The sequence below is a fragment of the Papio anubis genome, chromosome 6, assembly GCF_008728515.1.
Source record: "Papio anubis isolate 15944 chromosome 6, Panubis1.0, whole genome shotgun sequence".
NCBI lineage: Eukaryota > Metazoa > Chordata > Mammalia > Primates > Cercopithecidae > Papio > Papio anubis.
In genome coordinates this window covers 40,972,140-40,995,166 of record NC_044981.1, presented here as the reverse complement: position 1 = coordinate 40,995,166, position 23,027 = coordinate 40,972,140, and the positions used below count along the sequence as shown (strand labels likewise).

Below are 23,027 nucleotides of genomic sequence, written 5' to 3'. Positions count from 1 at the left end.
ATAGAGTCTAGCTCTGTCATCCAGGCTGGAGTGCAGTGTGGCCTGATCACAGCTCACTGCAACCTTAAACTCCTGGGTTTGAGCAATCCTCCCACTTCAGCCTCCCGAGTAGCTGGAACTACAGGCTCAAGCCACTATACCTGGCTATTTTTCCTTTGTAGAGACAGCATCTTGGCATATTGCCCAGGCTAGTCTTAAACTTGTAGCTTCAAGTGATTCTCCTACCTCAGTTTTCCAAAGTGCTGGGATTAGAGGCATAAGCCACCATGCCTGGCCCCTATAAAAATTCAACAAGGTTTAATGAACTTCCAAGTTGCTGGAACTTCACCCTGGGACTGAGGTGCTAGGAGGGTGGTATGCCCAGAGAGGGCATAGAAGCTCCTCACCCTTTCTCCCACACCTTGCTCTATTAAGTCTCTTCCATCTGGCTGTTCTTCTGTATCCTTTATAATATCTGTAAGCTATCCTAGCAACTTAATCCAATCCAAGGAAGAGCTAATGGAGACCCCAATACATAGCCAGTCAATCAGCAGTATAGGTGACCACTAATTGCAACTGGTGTCGAAAGTAGGGGGCAGACTTGTGAGACTGAGCTCTTAGCCTTTGGATTCTGACAACACCAGGTAGACAGAGTCAGAGTTGAACTGAATTAAATCGTAAGATATCCAGCCAGAATTCAGAGTTGGAGAAATCCTTAGAGTAAAAAACCTCACATACCTGGTGTCAGAAGTGTTGCATGAGAATGTAGAGAAAGAGTATGTTTTTCCCAGAATAAAAAAAGGGAGAAAAAATAAGTGCAAAATAAAAACATTTTCAGATGAGATCGGGCACATTCAGGGTGGTATGGCCATAGACAACAAAAACATTTTCAGATAAACATAAACTGAGATAACTAATAATTAGTATCCACAGTAAAAGTCAACAACAATGGTCCACAGCCTCTGGTTCAACCTGCAACATAAGAATGATTTTTACATGTTTAAACAGCTATTTAAAAAAAGAAGGCAGCTGGGCTTGGTGGCTCATGCCTGTAATCCCAGAACTTTGAGAGGCTGAGGCGGGAGGATCGCTTGAGTCCAGGAGTTCGAGACCAGTCCTGGCAAAATGGTGAGACCCCATCTCTACAAAAAATTTAAAAAGTAGCCGGGCATGGCGGCATGCACCTGTAGTCTCAGCTACTTGGGAGGCTGAGGTGAGAGGATTGCTTGAACCTGGGAGGTCAAGGCTGTAGTAAGCTGTGGTTATGCCTCTGTATTCCAGCCTGGGAAATGGACAGAGCAAGACCCCATCTCAAAAAAAGAAAGAAAAAAAAATTAAAAGAAGAAGAAAATGCAACAAAGACTGCAAATGTATTTTCTACTTGGATCTTTACAGAAAAAGCTTCCTAACCTCTAGTCCAGGAAAGAATGAAAATCTCTGGGAACAAGATATATATGGGTTAATATTAATGGTTATATGTATGTTTCCCTGTCTTTCCTTAATGTCTTTGAAAGACTAATGTGTCTTTTAAAAGACAGCAAAATTTGTAACATTGCATTTATTTTGGCCATGCACAGTGACTCATGCCTGTAATCTCAGCACTTTGGGAGGCTGAGGCAGGTGGATTACCTGAGGTCAGGAGTTCAAGACCAGCCTGACCAACATGGTGAAAACCTGTCTCTACTAAAAACACAAAAAAATTAGCTGGGCGTGGTGGCACGTGCCTGTAGTCCCAGCAACTCAGGAGGCTGAGGCAGGAGAATGGCTTGAACCTGGTAGGTGGAGGTTGCAATGAGCCGAGATTGTGCCACTGTACTCCAGCCTAGGTGATAGAGCAAGACTCGCCTCAGGGAAAAAAAAAAAAAAGGCACTGTGGCTCACGCCTATAATCCCAGCACTTTGGAAGGCTTAGGCGGGTGGATCACCTGAGGTTAGGAATTCGAGACCAGCCTGACCAACATGGGGAAACCCCACCTCTGCGAAAAATAGGAAATTAGCTAAGGCTTGGTGGCACATGCCTGTAATCCCAGCTACTTGGGAGGCTGAGGGAGGAGAATCGCTTGAACCCGGGAGGCAGAGGTTGGAGTGAGCCGAGATTGAACCATTGCACTCCAGCCTGAGCAACAGGAGCAAAACTCTGTCTTAAAAAAAAAAAAAAAAAATCACGGAGACTATTTTTGCCATTTGAGAGAAGGCAGAGATTTATTGGACACAGGAACAATAATCATGGAAAATAAAGTGGTAAACTCAACATCAAAATTAAAAACTTCTGTCATCAAAAGCCACCATATAGACAAGTCACAGACTAGGAGAAAATAGTCACAAAATGAGTCTGACGAAGGACTTGTATTCAGAATACATAAAGAACTCCAAAAGTGAATAAAGATAATGAAAAGATAAACAACCCAAAAATGGACAAAAGACCTTAACAATAACTTCACAAGAGAAGCTGGATGAATGGGCAATAAGCACATGGAAAATTGTCCTTAAGGAAAATTCGGGTATCATTATAGATACCCAAAGAGCACTGAACTTTTTTTTAATTTTAAAAAGAAAAAAAGAACTATAATGAGATATCATTAAATAGAATGGTAAATTAAACAGTCTATGTAGTATATGCTGGCAGATAATTAGAATAGTACGATGCTTTAAACTTAAATTTAAATGAGGTTATTATTTGAAGGACTTTGTATGTTTTCTGTAAGGAATAATACAATAATTGCAATTAAGAAATATTTCATACTGTATTAAACACATTCTTCCTGTTTTGTTAAAAAAAAAAAAAAAAAGTCTGACATCATCACCTATCGGTAAGGATATGAAACAACAGGAACTTTCGTACATTACTAGAGGAGAAGATAAAATCATTTTGGAAAAAAGGTTTAGCAGTTTTTACTAAGTTCAACATATACCTGCCCTTTTACCCAGAAATTCCACTCTTAGGAATTTATCCAAGAAAAATTAAAACATATGTCCATAAAAACACTTGAATAAAAATAGTAATATCCTGAAACCAATGTATTAAGAGTATTCACTGCATTATTACAGTCTAGAAGGCCTATCTTATGGTGTCTTAATATAAATAACATTTTTTACATTTCTAAAATGTATCATTAAAAGTTGCAGATTTTTAACAGTGCAAGATTTATGTTATTTGGTATATAAAACACATTAAAATGTGGTTAAGTACAGAATAACAATGCCTAATATTTTAATGTGTTGTATATTTAAAAAAGAGAAGGTCATAGAAGTTTTATTCATAATAGCCAAAACTTAGAAAAAACTTGAATGTTCATCAACAGAACAACAGATTGTGAGCAACTGTGGCACATTTATACAATGAAATACACTCAGCAATAAAATGGAACCAACTTCTAATAATCATTACATCATGGATAAATCTGACAGACATTATGCTAAGAAGAAGTCAGGCACAAAAGGACTACAATTTCATTTTTATAAGATCTAGAACCAGGCTGGGCGCAGTAGCTCATAGCTGTAATCACAACACTTTTGGAGGCTTAGGGGAGAGCCTCACTTGATCCCAGGAGTTCAAGATCAGCCTGGGTAGCAAAGTGAGACCTTGTCTCTACAAAAATTTAGCCAGGTTGCCCAGGCGCAATGGCTCATGCCTGTAATCTCAACACTTTGGGAGGCTGAGGTGGTCAGATCATTTGACGCCTGGAGTTTGAGACCAGGTTGGCCAACGTGGCAAAACCCAGTCTCTACTAAAAATACAAAAATTAGCTGGGCATGGTGGTGCATGCCTGTAATCCCAGCTACTCAGAAGGTTGAAGTGGGAGAATTGCTTGACCCAGGAGGCGGAGGTTGCAGTGAGCTGAGATCATGCCACTGCACTCCAGCCTGGGTGACAAAGCAAGACTCCGTCTCAAAACAAAAAAAAAAAATTTGCCAGCACAGTGACAGACACATGTGATCCCAATTACTTGGGAGGCTGAGGCAGGAGGATAGGTTGAATCTGGGAAGTTGAGGCTGCAGTGAGCCATGATTATGCCATTGCACTCCAGCCTGGGCAACAGAGCAAAACCCTGTCAAAAAAAAAAAAAAAAAAAAAAATCGCCGGGCGCGGTGGCTCAAGCCTGTAATCCCAGCACTTTGGGAGGCCGAGATGGGCGGATCACGAGGTCAGGAGATCGAGACCATCCTGGCTAACACGGTGAAACCCCGTCTCTACTAAAAATACAAAAAACTAGCCGGGCGAGGTGGCAGGCGCCTGTAGTCCCAGCTACTCGGGAGGCTGAGGCAGGAGAATGGCGTGAACCCGGGAGGCGGAGCTTGCAGTGAGCTGAGATCCGGCCACTGTACTCCAGCCTGGGCGGCAGAGCAAGACTCCGTCTCAAAAAAAAAAAAAAAAAAAAAAATCTAGACCCACCCAAAGTAATCTAAGGTGAAAATATCAACATAGTGGTTACCTAGGGGGCTGGAGCCAATAACGGAAATTTCTAGTGAGACAGTAAAGTTCTCTATCTTGACAGTATATAAATTATATAAGGTTAACTGCTGTCAAAAATGTACAATTAAGGCCAGGTGCAGTGGCTCACGCCTGTAATCCCAGCACTTTGGGAGGCTGAGGCCGGCAGATCACGAGGTAAGGAAATCGAGACCATCCTGGTCAACATGGTGAAACTCTGTCTCTACTATAAATACAAAACAAATTAGCCGGGCGTGGTGGCATGCACCTGTAGTCCAAGCTACTCAGGAGGCTGAGGCAGGAGAATCGCTTGAACCCAGCAGGTGGAGGCAGCAGTGAGCCGAGATTGCGCCCCTGCACTCCAGCCTGGGCAACAGCATGAGACTCTGTCTCAAACAAAACAAAACAAAAAAAAGTACAATTAAGATTTGTCTTTTGACATATGTAAATTTTCCCTTAAGGAAAAACACTCAAAACTCACATAGGCACCAAGAGATAAAATTTTAGTAATATAAATTTGAGTTTCCTACCTGAATGGATTACCCCAAAGCCTTCATGGTTCTATTACTTCTTACCATCTAGGCAAAGGCAGCTAGCTATATGCCAAGCTGATGATATCCCCACGTACTTCTACATTTCATTCCGCACCAAACTGAATAATCACAAATCTCCCAAAATAAGAACATAAGGCTCATTTTAGACAACTACAGAAATCTAAATTATCTAGAATATATTTACTGCTCACCACCTGTCATTTTCCCAGGTCAGAGACAGCAGTGTAGACAAGGGAAATTCCATTATACTGAAGGCCCCATGATAACATGCAGAATTAAAATTCTACCTCTGGGTATTTACTGAAACATGTACAAAGAGATGTACACAAACATGTGCAGAGTATTCCTTGTAGCATTATTTGCTACAGAAAAAAACACCTAGAAATCTCCATTTCTAATTTCACTATTAGGTCAATCAAATAAACTATGGCCTGTCCTAACTATGAAAACACAGCAGTTATAAAGAATGAGGTAGACTTATATATATTGACATGAACAGATCTCCAAAACAAACTGTTAAGTGAAAAAATGTAAGCCACAATTATAATATACATAGTGTAATTTCATTCATATGCGTATAATAGACATAGTATAATTTCAGCATGTACCACACATGCTGGCCAGGTACAGTGGTTCACACCTATAATCCCAGCACTTTGGGAGGTCAAGGTGGGAGAATCCCTTGAGTCCAGGAGTTTGAGACCAGCCTGGGCAATATAGGGAAACTCTGTCTCTACAAAAATACAAAAGTTAGCCAAGCATGGCGGCACATGTCTATAGTTCTAGCTACGTGGAAGGAACATTTGGGTCCAGGAGTTGGAGGCTGCAGTGAGTTACGATCACACCACTGTACTCCAGACTGGGCGACAGAGTGGAACTGTCTCAAAAAAAGAAATAACCAATGGTTTTAAAACTAACACAACACTGATTCCAATCTCTGGACTATTCACGTTATAAAGAAATAGCTTGATATAGTTTGGATATGTGTCCCCTCTAAATCTCATGTTGAACTGTAATCCCCAATGTTGGAGGTGGGGCCTGGTGGGGAGGTGACTGAATCATGGGAGGGATTTCTCATGAACAGTTTAGCACCGTCCTCTTGGTGTTGTTCTCCCAAGAGTGAGTTTTCGTGAGATCTGGTTGTTTAAAAGTGTGGCACCTCTCTTGTTCCTGCTCTCACCATGTGATGTGCCTGCTTCCCTTTCCCCTTCAGCCATGACTGTAAGCTTCCTGAGGTCCTCACCTGAAGCCGAGCAAATGTTTATGCCATGTTTGTACAGCTCTGCAGAACTGTGAGCCAATTAAACCTCTTTTCTTTATAAATTATCCAGCCTCAGGTATTTCTTTATAGCAATGCAAGAACAGTCTAACACTTAGTTTTAAAATAGAATCCTGCAAGAGATCAAGACTTCAAGTTTGTGTGTGTGTGTGTGGTTTTTTTTTTTTTTGAGATGGAGTTTTGCTCATTGCCCAGGCTGGAGTGCAATGGCACGATCTCGGCTCACTGCAACTTCCGCTTTCTGGGTTCAAGCAATTCCCCTGCCTCAGCCTCCTGAGTAGCTAGGATTATAGGCATGAGTTACCATGCCCAGCTAATTTTTGTATTTTTAGTACAGAAAAGACTTCAAGTTTTCTAAAAAGCAAGACACTGAAAGAACAACCCCTCTTCATGGAAATACGTAGGTCTTCCATACGAGAGCTTTATTATTTCCAGACAGAAAAGGAACTGGAACTATCTGCACCCCTCTGCTTGAGATATACTCATGGCTCAGTAATTTATACGAAGGACAGCATTCAATTAAAAGAACCTCACACATATCTATAGTTACCTATGTGCTTTCATACACATTACTTCATTTTATCCTAATGACTCAGGGAGAAAAAATAACTCTAAAGAATGTAAAAACGTCACTGCTAAAGACACTTCTAATGCTCATCCACATCCCAGTTTCATCTATCCCTGTGACTTAGGAGAATTACACTTTCCCGACCTGTTCTGTAGCTGGACAGAGGCATTAGGACTAGTTTTGCCTAATGAGATTTGGGTAAGGTCATAATTTCTGAGACAAAGCATTTATTTGCTGAGCATGATCCGCCAGTTCTATTCTGCTCTTGCTGTGGTGAACCTTGAAAGCATTACACTAAGCTTGTGGAAACATAAGATGGTGTGAAAAAACTACCTGGAGCAGAACCCTCTACTTATCACCCCACTCATCTGAATTGGTCACACAGTCTGAGTAATAAATATACCTTGGTACTTAAAGTCTTTGTGATTGTAGCGTTATCATTTTTAGCATAATCTCAAGTGTCATGACCAACAGAATCAGAGCTAAAACATCCCAACAGAAAGAAATGATAAATGTTCAAGGTGATGGATATCCTAGTTACCTTGATTTGATCATTACACCTTACGTGCATGTATCAAAATATTACATATACCCCATAAATACATACAATTATTATATACCAATACAAACCAGCATTAAAGCAAAAAAAAAAAAAAAAAGGCCTAAGCAAAATTATTTAATAGTTAATAAAGCATCATAAAATATTACCTAGAAACAAAAACACTCCTGATGGTAGCATAAGCCACCCCCGCCCCCAATGCTGACTTCTGGTTATCTATAACATTCATGCAATACGTTTTTAAATGTTAAAAAAGAACGTTCTCAATTTAACTACACTAAAAAAAACAGGGGACAAAATCTCACTTCTCCGTATCTTAAAAGAAGTATTAAGCTAAAAACCTAACTCATGAAAGTATGATTTCATATTCTACTCATGTTTTATTTTTCTTAATGGTTATAAAAAATGTCAAAATATACAATTATAAAAATCAACACTAAGATTTTTGCCCACTAAGATTTTTTACACTCTAAAACCATTTCTATTTAATAATGAATAATGAGATAAGTTTGACCACTCTTTTCCTAATAGAGTACATAAAAAGTAGCTTACTGCCTACGAACACCGAGATGGCTTTTTTCTGACATCATGGAGACTTCAGAAAAATAATTTGTGACCAATACAATTTTAGAAACTATGAACAAATAACTCCCATGGCAAAACTAATCTATGCCCTTCACAAATCCTTTTCCCAAGTACTATATATAAAAGATCCTTTAATAACATTTTTTTTCTCATTAAAGAAACCTTCCACATTATGGATATCAGTCACCTTTATCCTGAAGGGTCTAGTTTAGAAACCTTCCCAGAATTCCAATAACCATATTTCATCTTTCCAAATAACAGACTCCGTGTCATTTTACCAGGGCGCTGGGTTTCATGGAAACACCTACTTTTAAAATGAGATATTCATCCCCAGCACCCAGTATGGCCATTTACTCTGAGTTTACTGTGTGCCAAGTATTGTGTAACGTACTACACACAAAGGATCTCACTTACCTTCTCAACAACAATGTAATGAAGAACCTGGCTGGTCTTTGATCTGGTTCCTGGGAGGTAATCTCTAAATCCCTGGCATTACTCATGTGATCAGAGTGTCTCTGTTATTTGTGGGACTCCCTACAAATAATAAAAACTATACATCCTAGAACAAGACTTACTTTGGATCTGCCCTATCAAAACAGGAGGGAGGCCAGGCGCAGTGGCTCATGCCTTTAATCCCAGCACTTTGAGAGGCTGCAGCAGGTGGATCACTTGAGGTCAGGAATTCGAGACCAGCCTGGCCAATGTGGTGAAACCCCATCCCTACTAAAAATAGACAGATTAGCCAGTGTGCGCCCGTAGTCCCACTTACTCAGGAGGCTAAGGGAGGAGAATTGCTTGAACCCGGGAGGCAGAGGTTTCAGTAACCCAAGATCATGCCACTACAACCCAACCTGGGCTATGGGGTGAGACTCCATCTCAAAAAAAAAAAAAGAGGAGGGAAAGGCCACCGTGGCCCAGTACTGAACACAAAATCCAAATGGGTAAAGGGGGACAATTACGTAGAGAATTGGGCAGCAGCAGAATGGTTGTATATAGGAGAACAATTAAATAAGCAAATACTTACAGGAAAATGAGAATCAGGTTTTCTCTTGTCAGAGAAGGAAATTTAAAATATGCAAAGGAAGAAAACCAGAAAGAACCTTAGATGAGAACTGGAGAGATCACCACAGATGTATGCTTTTCAGTATCTATTTCAATACATTTATACAGATAGGTATAAAATACAGCTCCACTGAGACAGCCTGAGAGTTATGACACCAACAGCGACAAGCACACATACCATCTTATTTGTCAACACCATTTTCCACTAAAAAGAACCAGGATCCTTGGCAAAATGGTTGATTTCAGGGTTGGGGCAGGGGAAAACTCAAGATGTGCCTGGGACATCTTGTTGTACCAGGAAGAAAAGGAAAAATAGAAGGGAAAAGGGAAGGGAAAGAAAGGAAAAGGAAAGGAAAAGAAAAAGAGCTCGAAGGATGACAGAGATATGAAAAAGAACAAAGATAGCTCGAAGGGGCTCCTACTGGCCAAATCTAGGACAATTTGAGCATAATAATGAGACCCCACAAATACTGATATAAATAAATAAATTGAAAGTTTGATAATTAAGAGGATACTTAATAGTCTCAAAGTACTTCCCAATAACATACTCATTGATCACATAGGCGAAAAGAGTAGCATTACAGTGGAGAAGTCTTGCAGACATCCCTTTAATCAAGTGATCAATATCACCAGTTATAGGACTAATCAAAATCATATATACCACCTGACAGGGTTAAAACACAGGCATCTGTGGTACTCTTGTCACAGATGCAACTTGAATCTAATTATGAAAACCAGACAAACCCAAACTGAGGGGACATTAACAAAATAACTGGTCTGTAATCTTCAAAAGTGTCAAGATCATGAAAGTCACAGATAAACTGAGGAAATGTTCCAGACTGAAGATTAAAAGATAAGATAGACAAATGAATAATTTGGAACTAGATCCTACGAATACAAAGAACATTATTGAACAATGGGGTCTCAATTTCCTATCTGTAAGTCATGAGGTTCAACTAGGTCTACTGCTCCAAACATCAACAGAATATTCAAAGTGGTTTCTGTAACAGCAAACAAAAAACTAGGTCTAACATAATTTTTCAATATATACACTGTTCTCTACTGATATTCTAAATACGCTGATAAAGAAAAACTACCATAGATACCCTGAGGCCTTTACCAAAATTAGCTTATTAAATTTAAATTTTACAGGAAAAAGTTAAATGATGTCTCCATCAACAACACATCTACACAAAAGAATATTATCTAGCTATATAAGCTGATATGGAAAGACGTTAAGCTATTGTTAAATACAGAAGAGAAAACTGAGCTCAGTATATGTAACATATTCCCATCTGTATTTATGTGTGTATGTATGCAGGTTCAAAATTGCTATATATCTTGGCCTATATACACACAGAAAATTTCTGAAAGAGGCTGGGTGCAGTGGCTCACGCCTATAATCCAGCACTTTGGGAGGACAAGGGAGGTGGATCATCTGAGGTCAGGAGTTTGAGACCAGCCTGGCCAACATGGTGAAACCCCGTCTCTACTAAAAATACAAAAATGAGTTGGGCGTGATGGTGGGCGCCTGTAATCCCAGCTAGTCGGGAGGCTGAGGCAGGAGGATCACTTGAACCTGGCAGGTGGAGGTTGCAGTGAGCCAAGATCGCACCATTGCACTCCAGCCTGGGCGACCGGGTGAGGCTCCATCTCAAAAAAAAAAAAAAAAAGGAAAATTTCTGAAAGGATATACGGAAAAATGTTAACAATTATGAATTCTGGAAAATAGGATAGTCAAAAAGAGGACAAGGCACTTTATTCTCTATCTTCTACCCTTGTATACTCAATTTTCACCAAGAAATTTAAAAAAGAATAGTCTTCCTAATAGCAGTAAGTACGTATAGCACCCAGATCTTGGTTTCTAACTACCATTCCCAAATGAAAGAAAAATCCTTAAAGAAATGGCTGATTCTACATATGGGTCAGAGCAAGTACAAAGTGAGCTGGGAGCATCTTGTGTCAGAAAGGAAAGAAGCACCCACAAACTAAAGAAGGCATGTGAAAAAGACAAAGAAGCTGGAGTGACGGGGCTCTCACTAGCCAAACCTAGGGCAATTTGAACATCAGAATTACTGTTAACTAAAAAATATCAAGAAAAGCAAGAAAGTGATTATTGCAAGAGTCACGATGTCAGTTAATTACGGGGGAAGGAAGAAAGCACACAGTAGGCTTCTAGAATGCTGGTGACAATATTTTTTGATCAAGAATAATTACAAAAATATTTGTTTTAATTATGTATTAAACAGCATGTATTTGTAATACGGATTTTTAAGCAGATACGGTATTTCATAATTTTTAAACAAAAATTTTAAGGTTTCAGGGGAAAAAAAAAGAGGTCAAATAAAACAAGAGCCTCCTAGAAAGAAAATTAAAATATTTTACCTGCAAGAGTATGTAGGCTCTCCTACTTTAAAAACACGACCACAAAGATGAGAAGGTTTGTTTGCTTGCTCAAGCTTTGGAAATCCAAATGCAGGATCTTCACCACAAAGGTACCATTCCATTGGTCCCAACAAAACATGCTGTGCCAGCATGTCTTCCTTCTGTGGCAAAGGGTTGGGACCCCTGCAGTAGATTTTGGGTACATAGTGGGCTAAATGCTGGTACACTTCTCTAGTGAGGTCAGTTGCTTGGAGCCATTTCTTTAAAAGAAGAAAAAAGAAGAAATGGTTTGAAACACCAACAAACTAATTTGAACAAATTCACCCTACTTTCTTTTAAGTACAAAAATAATGGCAAAAGCATGTTAAAATATTTTGTTTACAACACTCACCACCATACGTTAGAAATTTAGCCTATTAAAATGCCAAGGATTTTTAAATGCTACTTTTAAGTGTAAGCAAAATTAAAATGAAACTAGCCCCCCTCCTTCCCTGCAAAATGACTCTTGAAGCAACCTTCTCTAGGCAGTACCAGAAAATAATTACAAGAAATCATTATATAAGACATGAACCATTGAGCTCATCTGACATCCTTCCTAATGCTTTGCTCAAATGTCATTCTCATTGTGATACGAATTCTGCCAGTTTGTCCATAGGAAGAGTGTACAGTGAACATGAACAGCCAATATGTATCGTGAACATGAATAGCTAATACACCACATTTCTTAATGATTGATAAACGAGTTTATATACCAGTCTCTTATGAATAAGTCAATCCACAAGAGACTGTTGTACCAACTACACCTTCTTTCTCTGATCAACCTCCCTCTATAAGGCCTTTTCCATTTGCTCTCCCCACTAAAAACAAATTTTAAAGCATGATCATACTTAGATCTCATAGGCACCAACTTAATAACTGAATGCATGATCTCCCCTGCATCCTCCACCAAAATTTGTTATTTTCCCCATTTCCCTATTTTAGCTTTGCTTCCTTTTCAGATTTTTCGGTGTGGATACCCAGGTTTTGTATTTAAAAAACATACGAAAAGAAGCCAGGTGCAGTGGCTTATGCCAGTAATCCCAGCACTTTGGGAGGCCAAGCCAAACGCATCACCTGAGGTCAGGAGTTCAAGCCCAGTCTGGCCAACATGGTGAAATCCCATCTCTACTAAAAATACAAAAATTAGCCGGGCGTGGTGGCGCATGCCTGTAATCCCAGCTACTCGAGAGGCTGAGGCAGGAGAAATCGCTTAAACCCAGGAGGCAGAGGTTGTAGTGAACCAAGATCCAGCCTGGGCGACAGAGCAAGAGTCTGTCTCAAAGGGAAAAAAAAAGACTCACTTCTGCTAGAATGCAGTTAACTGAACCGTGAACAAAACCCACAGATGGAGGGGAGGAGGAAGGGGGAAGTGGGTTGTAAAACTACCTATTGGGTACTATGCTCACTACCTGAGTACAATATACTCATGTAACAAACTTGCACGTGTTCCTTAAATCTAAAGTAAAAGCTGAAATTTTAAAAAACCTCCAGTGTTTACCTATGGATTATCACCTAAATTCCAGTTACATTTTTATTAAAAAAAAAAAAAAAAAAAGAGTATGTTCAAGTGATATCTAACATTATAAGAAGTCAATATAAGGTCTTCATTTTAGCTATTTTATTTACTTGTATATTCTTCAGACCACTCCTTCTAAAAATAACATACAGAGAGAGATTTTAAATATGCATGAGGTGACGTATATTAACTTTCTAGTCAATTTCATGTTTTCAGAGAACTTTTACTAAATATGTAAAAATTTTGTTCATAAGTTAAGGGACTAGATAGAAGCTTATAACCAAAAACAGTGAGAGTTTTCACACTTAAGGTGAAACTACACTATTTTCCAAACATTACTAACATTGTTGTGTTTACATTATGCAAATAGGAAAGAGACCAAATTACTTTCAAAACCACAGCATTTCTTCCCTGGTGGTCAAGTGGTTAGGGGACAAAAAAAAAAAAGAAGCAGCATTTCTTAGGAGACAATCCTATGGGTTTTAAGTATTCTCTCCCTTCAGAGTGATTCAATCAAAAGTTTATATATACATACACATCCTCAGTAATTATAAAGAGGACAAGTTTTAAAAAAAGAAGAAAAAGCAGAGTCCTCAACAAGCATACTAGAATCTTATTCTTTGAGTTAAAATACATCTTTTTTGGCCTCATTCAAAGCTAAATGTCTCATTTTTCACCTGTTGTCAGCAAACCAAAACAAGAATGAAGGGAGTCAAATTATCCTAAGCAACTTTTTTTGAGTCTGGCGCTATTGCCCAGACTGGAGTGCAGCGGTGCGATCTTAGCTTATTGCAACCTCTGCCTCCCGGGTTCAAGTGATTCTCCTGCCTAAACCTCCTGAGTAGCTGGGATTACAAGCGTGCACCACCACACCTGGCTAATTTTTATATTTTTAGTACAGACAAGGTTTCACCATGTCGGCCAGGCTTGTCTCAAACTCCTGACCTCAGGTGATTCGCCCGCCTCGGCCTCCCAAAGGTGCTGGGATTCAATTTACTCTTTATGAACAAAAAATTAAGCAATAAGACCAAAATAATTCACCTCCATGATCCTAGAAAGTTAAGTGCTTCAGACTATTTTAATTTACGACATATTGAAAGATTTTATTTAAAAACCAGTTTTTTTCTTATATTTTATGTTCCCACTCCTGTAAAACTTCACTGTTGCAGAATTTTAATACAAGAATGAAAGATTTCTTTAGAAGGGATGCTTTCTAAAAAAATTATGTAGTCTAGTGACTGTAACAAGAGAGCAAATTTGTTCACAGATTTCTTCAACAAAAATTCAGACGCTAGTATCAGCATCTGGTTAAGAAAAAAAAAAAAAAATCGGTGGGCCCAGTGGCTCATGCCTGTAATTCCAGCACTTTGGGAGGCCAAGGCGGGTGGCTCATTTGAGTTCAGAGGTTCAAGACCAGCTTGGGCAATATGGCAAAACCCCGTCTCTACTAAAAATAAAAGAAAATTAGCTGGGCATGGTGGTGCACGCTGGTAGTCTCAGCTACTCAGGAGGCTGAGGTGGATCACCTGAGCCCCAGAGGTTGAGGCTTCAGTGAGGCATGATCATGCCACTGCACTTCAGCCTGGGTGACAGAGTGAGATCCTGTCTCAAAAAACAAACAACAACAACAAAAAACTACTCACTTTACATAAAAATATTATTAGTAAAACAAGCAAGTATTTCACTCTTTATTACATGTTATTATAAATAACAAGATTTAAAAGTCTGGTTCAAGAAAGGCATGCATATGCTCCCCATTTTTAAAATCTTTACTACTGCTGGGCATGGTGGCTCACGCCTGTAATCCCAGCACTTTGGGAGGCCAAGGTGGGCAGATCACTTGAGGCCAGGAGTTCGAGACCAGCATGGCCAACATGGTGAAACCCCATCTCTACTAAAAATACAAAAATTAACCAAGAGTGGTGGTGTGTGCCTGTAATCCCAGCTACTCGGGAGGTTGAGGCAGAAGAATCGCTTGAACTCAGGAGGCGGAGGTTGCAGTGAGCCTAGATTGCACCACTGCACTCCAGCCTGGATGACAGAGTGAGACTCCGTCTCAAAAATGAAAACTTTACTACCATTATATGAAAAATTCACAATCACCTAAAAGATTTGGGCTCTATTACAGGCACTTTAACCTGATTAAACATATACACTTAATATAAAAAGCAAGAAAAATTTATGACTGTCTTTCAGAAGTAGCTCACATATTTCCCCAAAGAATAAAATCTATAGCTTTTCATATTAGTTCTCACTAACACATGCTAACTGCAACTGTTTCTTCAACATGAAAAATTGAGATTTCCAGTTTGGTTTGCATTTTAATTTGTCTTTATTTCAGACACTTGTAGCTGTCATGCCCATGTGGCACAAGAGAGTAATAAGCATTCACTACCTTATTAGAAGTCCCTCTTAAGGGAAGTAAAGAAACTGTCAACTCATCCCTCTAAAGTAAACATGTTATGACAGTGTTTCCAGGAGCTTTCCCTCTATTGAATGCTAAATTTAAGGCTTGGGATAGAAAGTAAGTACAATAAAATAAAAATGAAATGAAAAATGAAAGAATTCCTAGAGGTTAGCCTTTTATTATAGTCTCTATTATTCTATACCCAATCAAAATTGTATCCTTTAACCACTTATGGTTTTGCTTTCAAACAAGGATAAGCAACATGTAAGTTAATCATGAAACAACTAGTGCTCATAATAATAAAAACACTAGTGCTCAACTGGGAGTTTTGGGGAATATATTGAGAAAAAATTTAAACAAATTATATTAAGAGTCCTACAAATGAAGGAGAGTATTTACAAATAAAAATAGAAATTTAATAGGTCAAAGGACTAATTGAAAATGGGCAAAGAAGACATAAAAATGGCCAATAAGCTCATAAAAAGATGTTCGACATGACTCATGAGGGAAATGCAAATCAAAACCACAATGAGAAGGCACAACACCCAAAAGAATGGCTGTAATCAAAGCACAGGCAAAAATAAGTGTTGACAAGGATGTGGAGAAACTGCAACTCTCATGCACTACTGGTGGGAATGTAAAACAATGCAACGGCTTTGGAAAAATCCGGCAGTTCCTCAAAATAGTTAACATATAACCCACCAATTTCACTTCTAGATAGATATATATATATACACACACACACACACATACATATACATATATATACACACACACACCCAAGAGAAACAAAACCATAGGTCCCCACAAAAATTCGTAAAAGAATGTTCACAGCAACATGATTCATAATACCCAAAAAGTAGAAACAACCCAAATATTCACCAACTGATGAACAAATAAAATATGGTTTACCTACACACAGGAATGTCATTTGGCAATAAAAAGAATGAATTACTGACACAGGTTGAGCATCCCTAATTTGAAAATGTGAAATCCAAAATGATCCAAAATCTGAAACTTCGTGTACCCACATGATGCTCAAAGGTCACGCTCAAAGAAGTACTCATTGAAACACTTGGATTTCGGAGTAAGGATCCTCAACTGGTATAACTGCAAATATTTTAAAATCCAAAAAAATCCAAAATCCAAAACACTCCTGGTGGCAAGAGTAACTATACTCAACCTGAACATGGTACAACATGGATAAATCTTCAAAACATTATCTTAAGAGAAAGAAGTCAGTCACAAATGACAGTATGTTGAATTCCATTTATACGAAATATCCAGAAAAGGCAAATCTACGGAGACAAAAATTAGTAGTTCATTAGGCCTCAGGAGTTTAGGTGCAAATGGGAAGTGACTGCCAATAGGTACAGGATTTCTTTTTTGGGGTGATAAAAATGTCCTAAAATTGATCATAGTGATGACTGCACAACTCTGAATATACTAAAAAACTACTGAACTGTACATTATGTGAGTTACATCTCAATAAAACGGTTTAAAAAATGTACAGCAAAAAGATAACTAATACAGACCTAACATCTACAAAACTTAACAAATTCCTATTTATTAAAAAAAAAAATTGTTTTTGGAGACAGGGTCTCTTATCACCCAAGATGGAGTACAGAGGCATGATCATAGCTCACTATAACTTCGAACACCTGGGCTCAAGCGATCCTCCCTGCTTAGCCTTCTCAGTAGCTAAGACAGCAAGTTCATGCCACCACACCCAGCCTTTTTTTTTTTTTTTTTTTTTAAAGTAGAGACAGGATCTAGCTATGTTGCCCAGGCTGGTCTCAAACTCTCAGACTTAAGCAGTCTTCCCACCTCAGCCTCCCAAATAACTGGGATTACTGGCATGACCCAGTGCTCCCAACCTGTATTTCTTTTATACTCAGGGGAAAAAGACGGGGTCCCACTTTGTCACTCAGGCTGGAGTGCAGTGGCGTGACCTCGGCTCACTGCAACCTCAGCCTCCTGGGTTCAAGCAACTCTCCTGCCTCAGCTTCCCAAATAGCTGGGATTACAGGGGTGCACCACTATGCCTGGCTAATTTTTGTATTTTTAGTAGAGACAGGGTTTCACCATGTTGGCCAGCATAGTCTCTATTTTTTGACCTCGTTATCTGCCCGCCTTAGCCTCCCAAAGTGCTGGGATTACAGGCGTGAGCCACCACACCCGGCATGTTTACTTTTAAAGCCACAATCACCCATTGGAATACACTATAACCATATGTAGTATGGAAAGTAAACCGAGTCAAGAAATGTTGGGAAAGTCATACTTATGGAATCAATTCTAACAAGAGAAGAATGAGAAGAGAGGGCCACTGTAATATCCTAAACTTACAAATACTAAAGAGTCAGCTTAGATGCTTTTCTTTGTGAGCCATACTAGCTGGAATGGATGGGATCACAAAAAGTTCTTCCTCCTTATAACAGGAATAAGAAAAGCGATGTGTAAATGAAATGTGGAAAGGATGACACTAGTGCTCGTTAGGTGATTTTTAAATGGAAGTGATCCTAACAAATTACCAATGACAGAGGTCTGAAGCCTACAATCACTGTTTTCTCTACTTGTTTCTCTTCCCTAAAATGTACTTTCAACCTAAGAGAAAATTTATTAATTTAAATGTGTGATAAAAAGCTGAAGCCTAAGCTGAAAAAAGTTTTAAATCTTAGGTGTTTTAACTTAATACAGACAGTAAAGTCCTCACAAAGTAAGGCAAGATTAAGGTCATATAATTGAAGGAATTATATTTTAATATTCATTTTCAAGGTAGGAGGATCTCTTGAGACTAGGAGGTCAAGGCTGCAGTGAGCTATGATCATGTCACTGTACTCTAGCCTGGGCAACAGTGTAAGACCCCATCTCTTACCAAAAAAAAAAAAAAAAAAGAGTTTGCATCTTCTCTATTTGAGAGAATTGTGTTGGTCTTCAGACTAAACTTTTAAAAAAAAATCTTACTGTTCAGAAGGCATTTAAAAGTAAACAGGGTAGGCTGGGCACGGTGGCTCACACCTGTAATCCCAGCACTTTGCGAGGCCAAGGTGGACAGACCACCTGAGGTCAGGAGCTCGAGACCATCCTGGCCAACATGGGGAAACCCTGTCTCTACTAAAAATACAAAAATTAGTCAGGCGTGGTGGCACATGCCTGTAATCCCAGCTGTAATTCGGAAGGCTGAGGCAGGAGAATCACTTGAACCCCAGAGGCAGAGGTTGCAGTGAGCCAAGATTGTGCCATTGCACTCCAGCCTGGCAACAGAGCAAGACTCTGTCTCAAAAAAAAGAAAAAAAAAAAGCAAACAGGGTAAAATGTAGCTCAGATTGTGATCTTCACAAACTCAAATGAAGTCCAAATTAATAATTTTTTGTTGCATTTCCCTTGATTTTTCCCTACTGCATCTGCCTGAGAATTTCACTGAACAAGAACTAGGAGCACTGGCCTCCAGCACTACTTTTATAACCAGTTTTCTCAGGAGCCTCTACAAATTGGAGAACCTCCTATCACCTGATAGTTTGCACTTTTAGAATGGGATAACGGAATTTGTATCCTCTATCACTGGGCCAAGACACAAAATTCAGTGACAGAAAAAAACCCACAACAGTACTTTGAGGTAAGCAACAGATATCAATTAGAAGAGGCATGGAGAGCAAACAGCTGTCATTACTATTTAACAGTTTACTTGTAACACTACTTTCATTTTTTTTTTTTTTCAAATCTCTGATAAACGAAAGGCAGAAATTCCTTGAGTTGTGTGCAATATTAAGTAGAAAGTAAATGAAAACAGACCTAGGCTAAACAAGTAAGTAGGTTTAAAAAAACACACCCAAAGCAGGGCGCAGTGGCTCACGCCTGTAATCCCAGCACTTTGGGAGGCCCAAGCCGGTGGATCACCTGAGGTCGGGACTCCGAGACCACCCTGACCAACATGGAGAAACCCCATCTCTACTAAAAATACAAAATTAGCGGGGCGTGGTGGTGCATGCCTATAATCCCAGCTACTCGAGAGGCTGAGGCAGGAGAATCGCTTGAACCGGGGAGACGGAGGTTGCGGTGAGCCGAGATCGCGCCATTGCACTCCACCCTGGGCATCAAAAGCGAAACTCTGTCTCAAAAACAAAAACAAACAACAACAACAAAACACACCCAAACAAGCAAAGATTCAGCATTTAACAACGTATTTCTTTAAAGTTTTCACCTCTACTCCTGACATTTCTTTCTACCTGGACTTAATGTCCTCATCAACTCACGCAAAATAACTACTCACTGACCAACAGCTCCACAGTGCCCCCAATCCCAAATTTTGTTCGAGCATTCAGATTGCTGACTTTTATTCACGGGTCACTTCCCTCCTAGTAGCCTTTTTAACTGGAGGTCTTAGAGGTGGGGCCCAAGCTGTCTTGGTCCATTCATAATCATTCTGGGCAATCTCTTCTAATGGGTGTTCCCTGTCCTTATTGGTGAAAGATGCTGTTGAGTTTATTACTCTACAACTCTGCTATTTACACTAGAATATTCATATTACAGTTTTAATGCTATACTGCGTTTGAATGGTTTTACGTTTGGAGCATAACTGCTCCTACTACACTGTGACCAATTCTCACGTTTAGCTTATACAGTATTCGTTGAAAACTGCTCTATCAACGTTATGTAACATTTGTTCTCCATCCAATTACCCCTAACTCCTAGAAAAAATAATTTTAAAATTTCCCAGCCTCCACGACTACTTTCTCATACTCAGTAAACTTTCCACACATGCATCAACGTTGTCAACTAATCAAACCGGTGCAAAAAAAAAAAAAAAAAAAAGGGGGGCACTGAAAGGGGTAACGAAGGGTAGTGTCGTTTGCCTTCCTGGTGCCTGTGGCAGTCCCAAAAACAAAGTAGGGGCTTGGTTAGGGTGGCATGTTTAGTCGGAGGAGCACACGGCTCCGCTTATCTCAGGAAAAGCAATCAACTAGATAAAGTAGGGCGATTATACCAAAAACACAAGAAGCGTCTCTTCTCCTCTTCCAAGAGCTGATACATATAAAGGGCAAAGGCCTATGTGTTGGGAGACTTCATGGGCGGCTAGGAGAAAGGAGGTATGATGGAAGAGCCGTGCGCTCTCCTGGGCAGAAAGGGAAAGTAAACGTAGTTAGTGCACAGCGCAGCTCTGGGAGCTGCTGAAAATGGAAAGAGAGGGGCAGGATCGGTGGCCTCCCCGGGCTGTTACCCCACAAGGCGAGGGCCGGCACAGCTGTTTCCCCAAGTCTGGGCCGGGCTGCTCCAGGGCGTCCAGGAGTCGGTTCCTCCCCGCGGGCGCGGCCTGCGAGGGGCGGACGTACCCGCCCGGGTCCCGGCACTCACCCCCGCAATCTCCTCGGCCGAACATTCCAGCAAACTCCGGTCGATGGCCTGCACCTCTGGCTCCAGCTCCGACGCCATCTTCTCTCCTCCTCCTCCCCTGCGCTACCGCCGCCCGGGGAGCTGCGGCCTCACCTCCGCCCCGGCGGCCTCGACTGCCACCCCTGCCCCAGGCAATCAGTCCCGGAGCCGTCCAAGTGGCTGCAGGTGGAGCAAGAGAGGGAGAGAAGGGTGACGTGAACCGGAAAGGAAGGACAGCGGCCTCCTGCGCTCCCTCCCAAGCTTAGCGCCCAAGGGTCAAGTCACTGGCTCGTCCCTGACCCAGGGAAGGACACAGAAAACCCCAGGCCTGACACTCTGGCTAGCCACTACCGCGTCCGGCACCGGGAAAGGGGCGATAACACCCAGGAGGCGAAGCAGGGCGTTCTGGGTACTGTAGTCGTCCCAGCAAAGCCGGGAGAGAGGTGGCGCCCTGATACGGGGCCCCTCGAATGCATTGTGGGAGTTGTAGTCCATTCCCAAGGGGCGCGGCTTAAATGGCAGATAGGCGGGCGGGGCTTTTCTGCCCAACGAGAATCATGGGAAGAGAGTCGTGGAAAGTAGGGCCCCCTGGAAAAAAGCCAAAGAGCAAGACACTGTGGGAACTGTAGTTTTATTCCCCGAATCTCGTTTGTTCATTTTTGTATCCCCAGCTTCAAGAACACTGCCTGGCACGTGGTAGACCCCCAAGGACTTGCCAGTCTGGCATAGGGTAGGCACTCAAATACTTGTCAAAGGAATGAATGAATTACATTCTATTCCTGTGGTTCTATGTCCTGTCATCCATCGAACCCTCATCTTTTATACAAGTAATGGAGGTAAACATTACCCAGCTTTTTGAAGGTTTAAAACATGTTTAAAAATTTTTTTCAAACACTTTAGTAATGACCACTTACAAACTTTATCACAAATCTTGCTGCAAAGGAAAAAGAGTCTATTAGGCCAATTCAAAGATTTACTCTTGATAAAGACATTTAATTTCTACAGATAATCAGACCAAGCTTGGTGGCTCATGCCTGTAATCCCAGCACTTTGGGAAGTCGAGGGGGGCAGATTGCTTGAGCCCAGGAGTTTGAGACCAGTTTGGACAACATAGCGAGACTCTCTTGATAAAAATCAAAAAATTAGCCGGGTGTGGTGGCACGCCTGTAGTTCCCAGCTACTCAGAAAGTTGAGGCAGGAGGATTGCTTGAGCCCAGGCAGTTGAGGCCATCGTGAGCTGTGATCGGCCCACTGCACTCCAGCCTGCGTGACACAGCTGAGATCCTGTATCAAAAAAGGAAAAAAAAAAAAAAAAAAGAGGTAAACATTGTTAGACTAGATATCAAAGAAAACCGTGTTTAGTTAAAGGTAATTAGACTCTTGACTGACAGGTGGGTAACTGGGCTTCTACGAAGTCTTCAATCTCTAGAGTTTGTCAGAAAATCGTTTACACCTTTTGTCAAGTGTGTTAATTTATTCCCAGAAGTAGGTTGTAAATTACATATGGGGGGAAAAGTTCTGAGCCAGACCAGGTTTAGGACATGTTTATGTTTATGTTGTTTTGGGATTTTTTTAAACCAATACTATGATATTAACCAGTTTTTTAAAAAAGGAAATAAGACATTGTCTGTATCCCTGTAACCTCACAATACAATTAAGCCTTGTTATCACTTTTTAAAAGTAATATATATGTATAACATCAGAAATTCAAACTGAAAAGGAATCTTTTAAAAAAGGGAAATTGAAAACTTCCTATTCCTCTTACCCCAAATCCCTCTCCCTAAAGAAAATCATTTTTAACACTTTCTCATGATTCTGTCCAGAAAAAAGTATGCACATATCTGTACAGATATTTATAATGAGATATCTTGAAATATTCTTCTGTGTATTTTTTTTTCTTTTTTTGCCCAACTTCCTTACACTGATCCACTCAGGACAGAGTCAACCTGGAAGAAAACTGGGATTGTCCCAGCCTAGAAGCAAAAACATCATCTCTTGAGGTGTCCTAACATAGAATTTAAGTCATTAACATAGACAGTAAAGGCAATTTCTGTTCTTAACATAATTTGCTTCCTAAAATTGTTTCAGGTCGAGCATGGTGGCTCACACCTGTAATCCCAAAACTTTGGGAGGCCAAGATTGGAGGATAACTTGAGGCCAGGAGTTTGAGACCAGCCTGGGCAACATAGCAAGACCCCATCTCTACAAAAAAATTTAAAAATCAGCCGAGCATGGTGGCCCATGTCTGTAGTCCTAGCTACTTTGGGAGGCTGAGGCAGGGAGGATCACTTG

The 23,027-nt window shown here is 40.3% G+C and overlaps 1 protein-coding gene across 20 annotated transcripts in view; it reads right to left on the bottom strand.

Annotated features, from left to right (window-relative positions):
- Positions 1-21,179, bottom strand: part of UBR2 (ubiquitin protein ligase E3 component n-recognin 2) — a 128,222-nt gene extending 107,043 nt beyond the window's left edge. For 5 of the 20 annotated variants that reach the window (XM_021937288.2, XM_021937290.2, XM_021937287.2 and 2 more), the window contains exons 1-2: positions 20,718-21,175; positions 11,404-11,663 (exon numbers count right to left, since the gene is read on the bottom strand). In XM_021937288.2, the coding sequence (XP_021792980.1) occupies positions 11,404-11,663; positions 20,718-20,795 (338 nt within the window). In that variant the 5' untranslated portion in view covers positions 20,796-21,175. Of the gene's footprint in view, positions 1-11,403; positions 11,664-20,717 lie in introns of those variants that run through there. The other 15 variants (XR_002521554.2, XM_021937291.2, XM_021937292.2 and 12 more) reach the window with 8 other exon arrangements.
- Between the last annotated feature and the right edge of the window lie 1,848 nt (positions 21,180-23,027).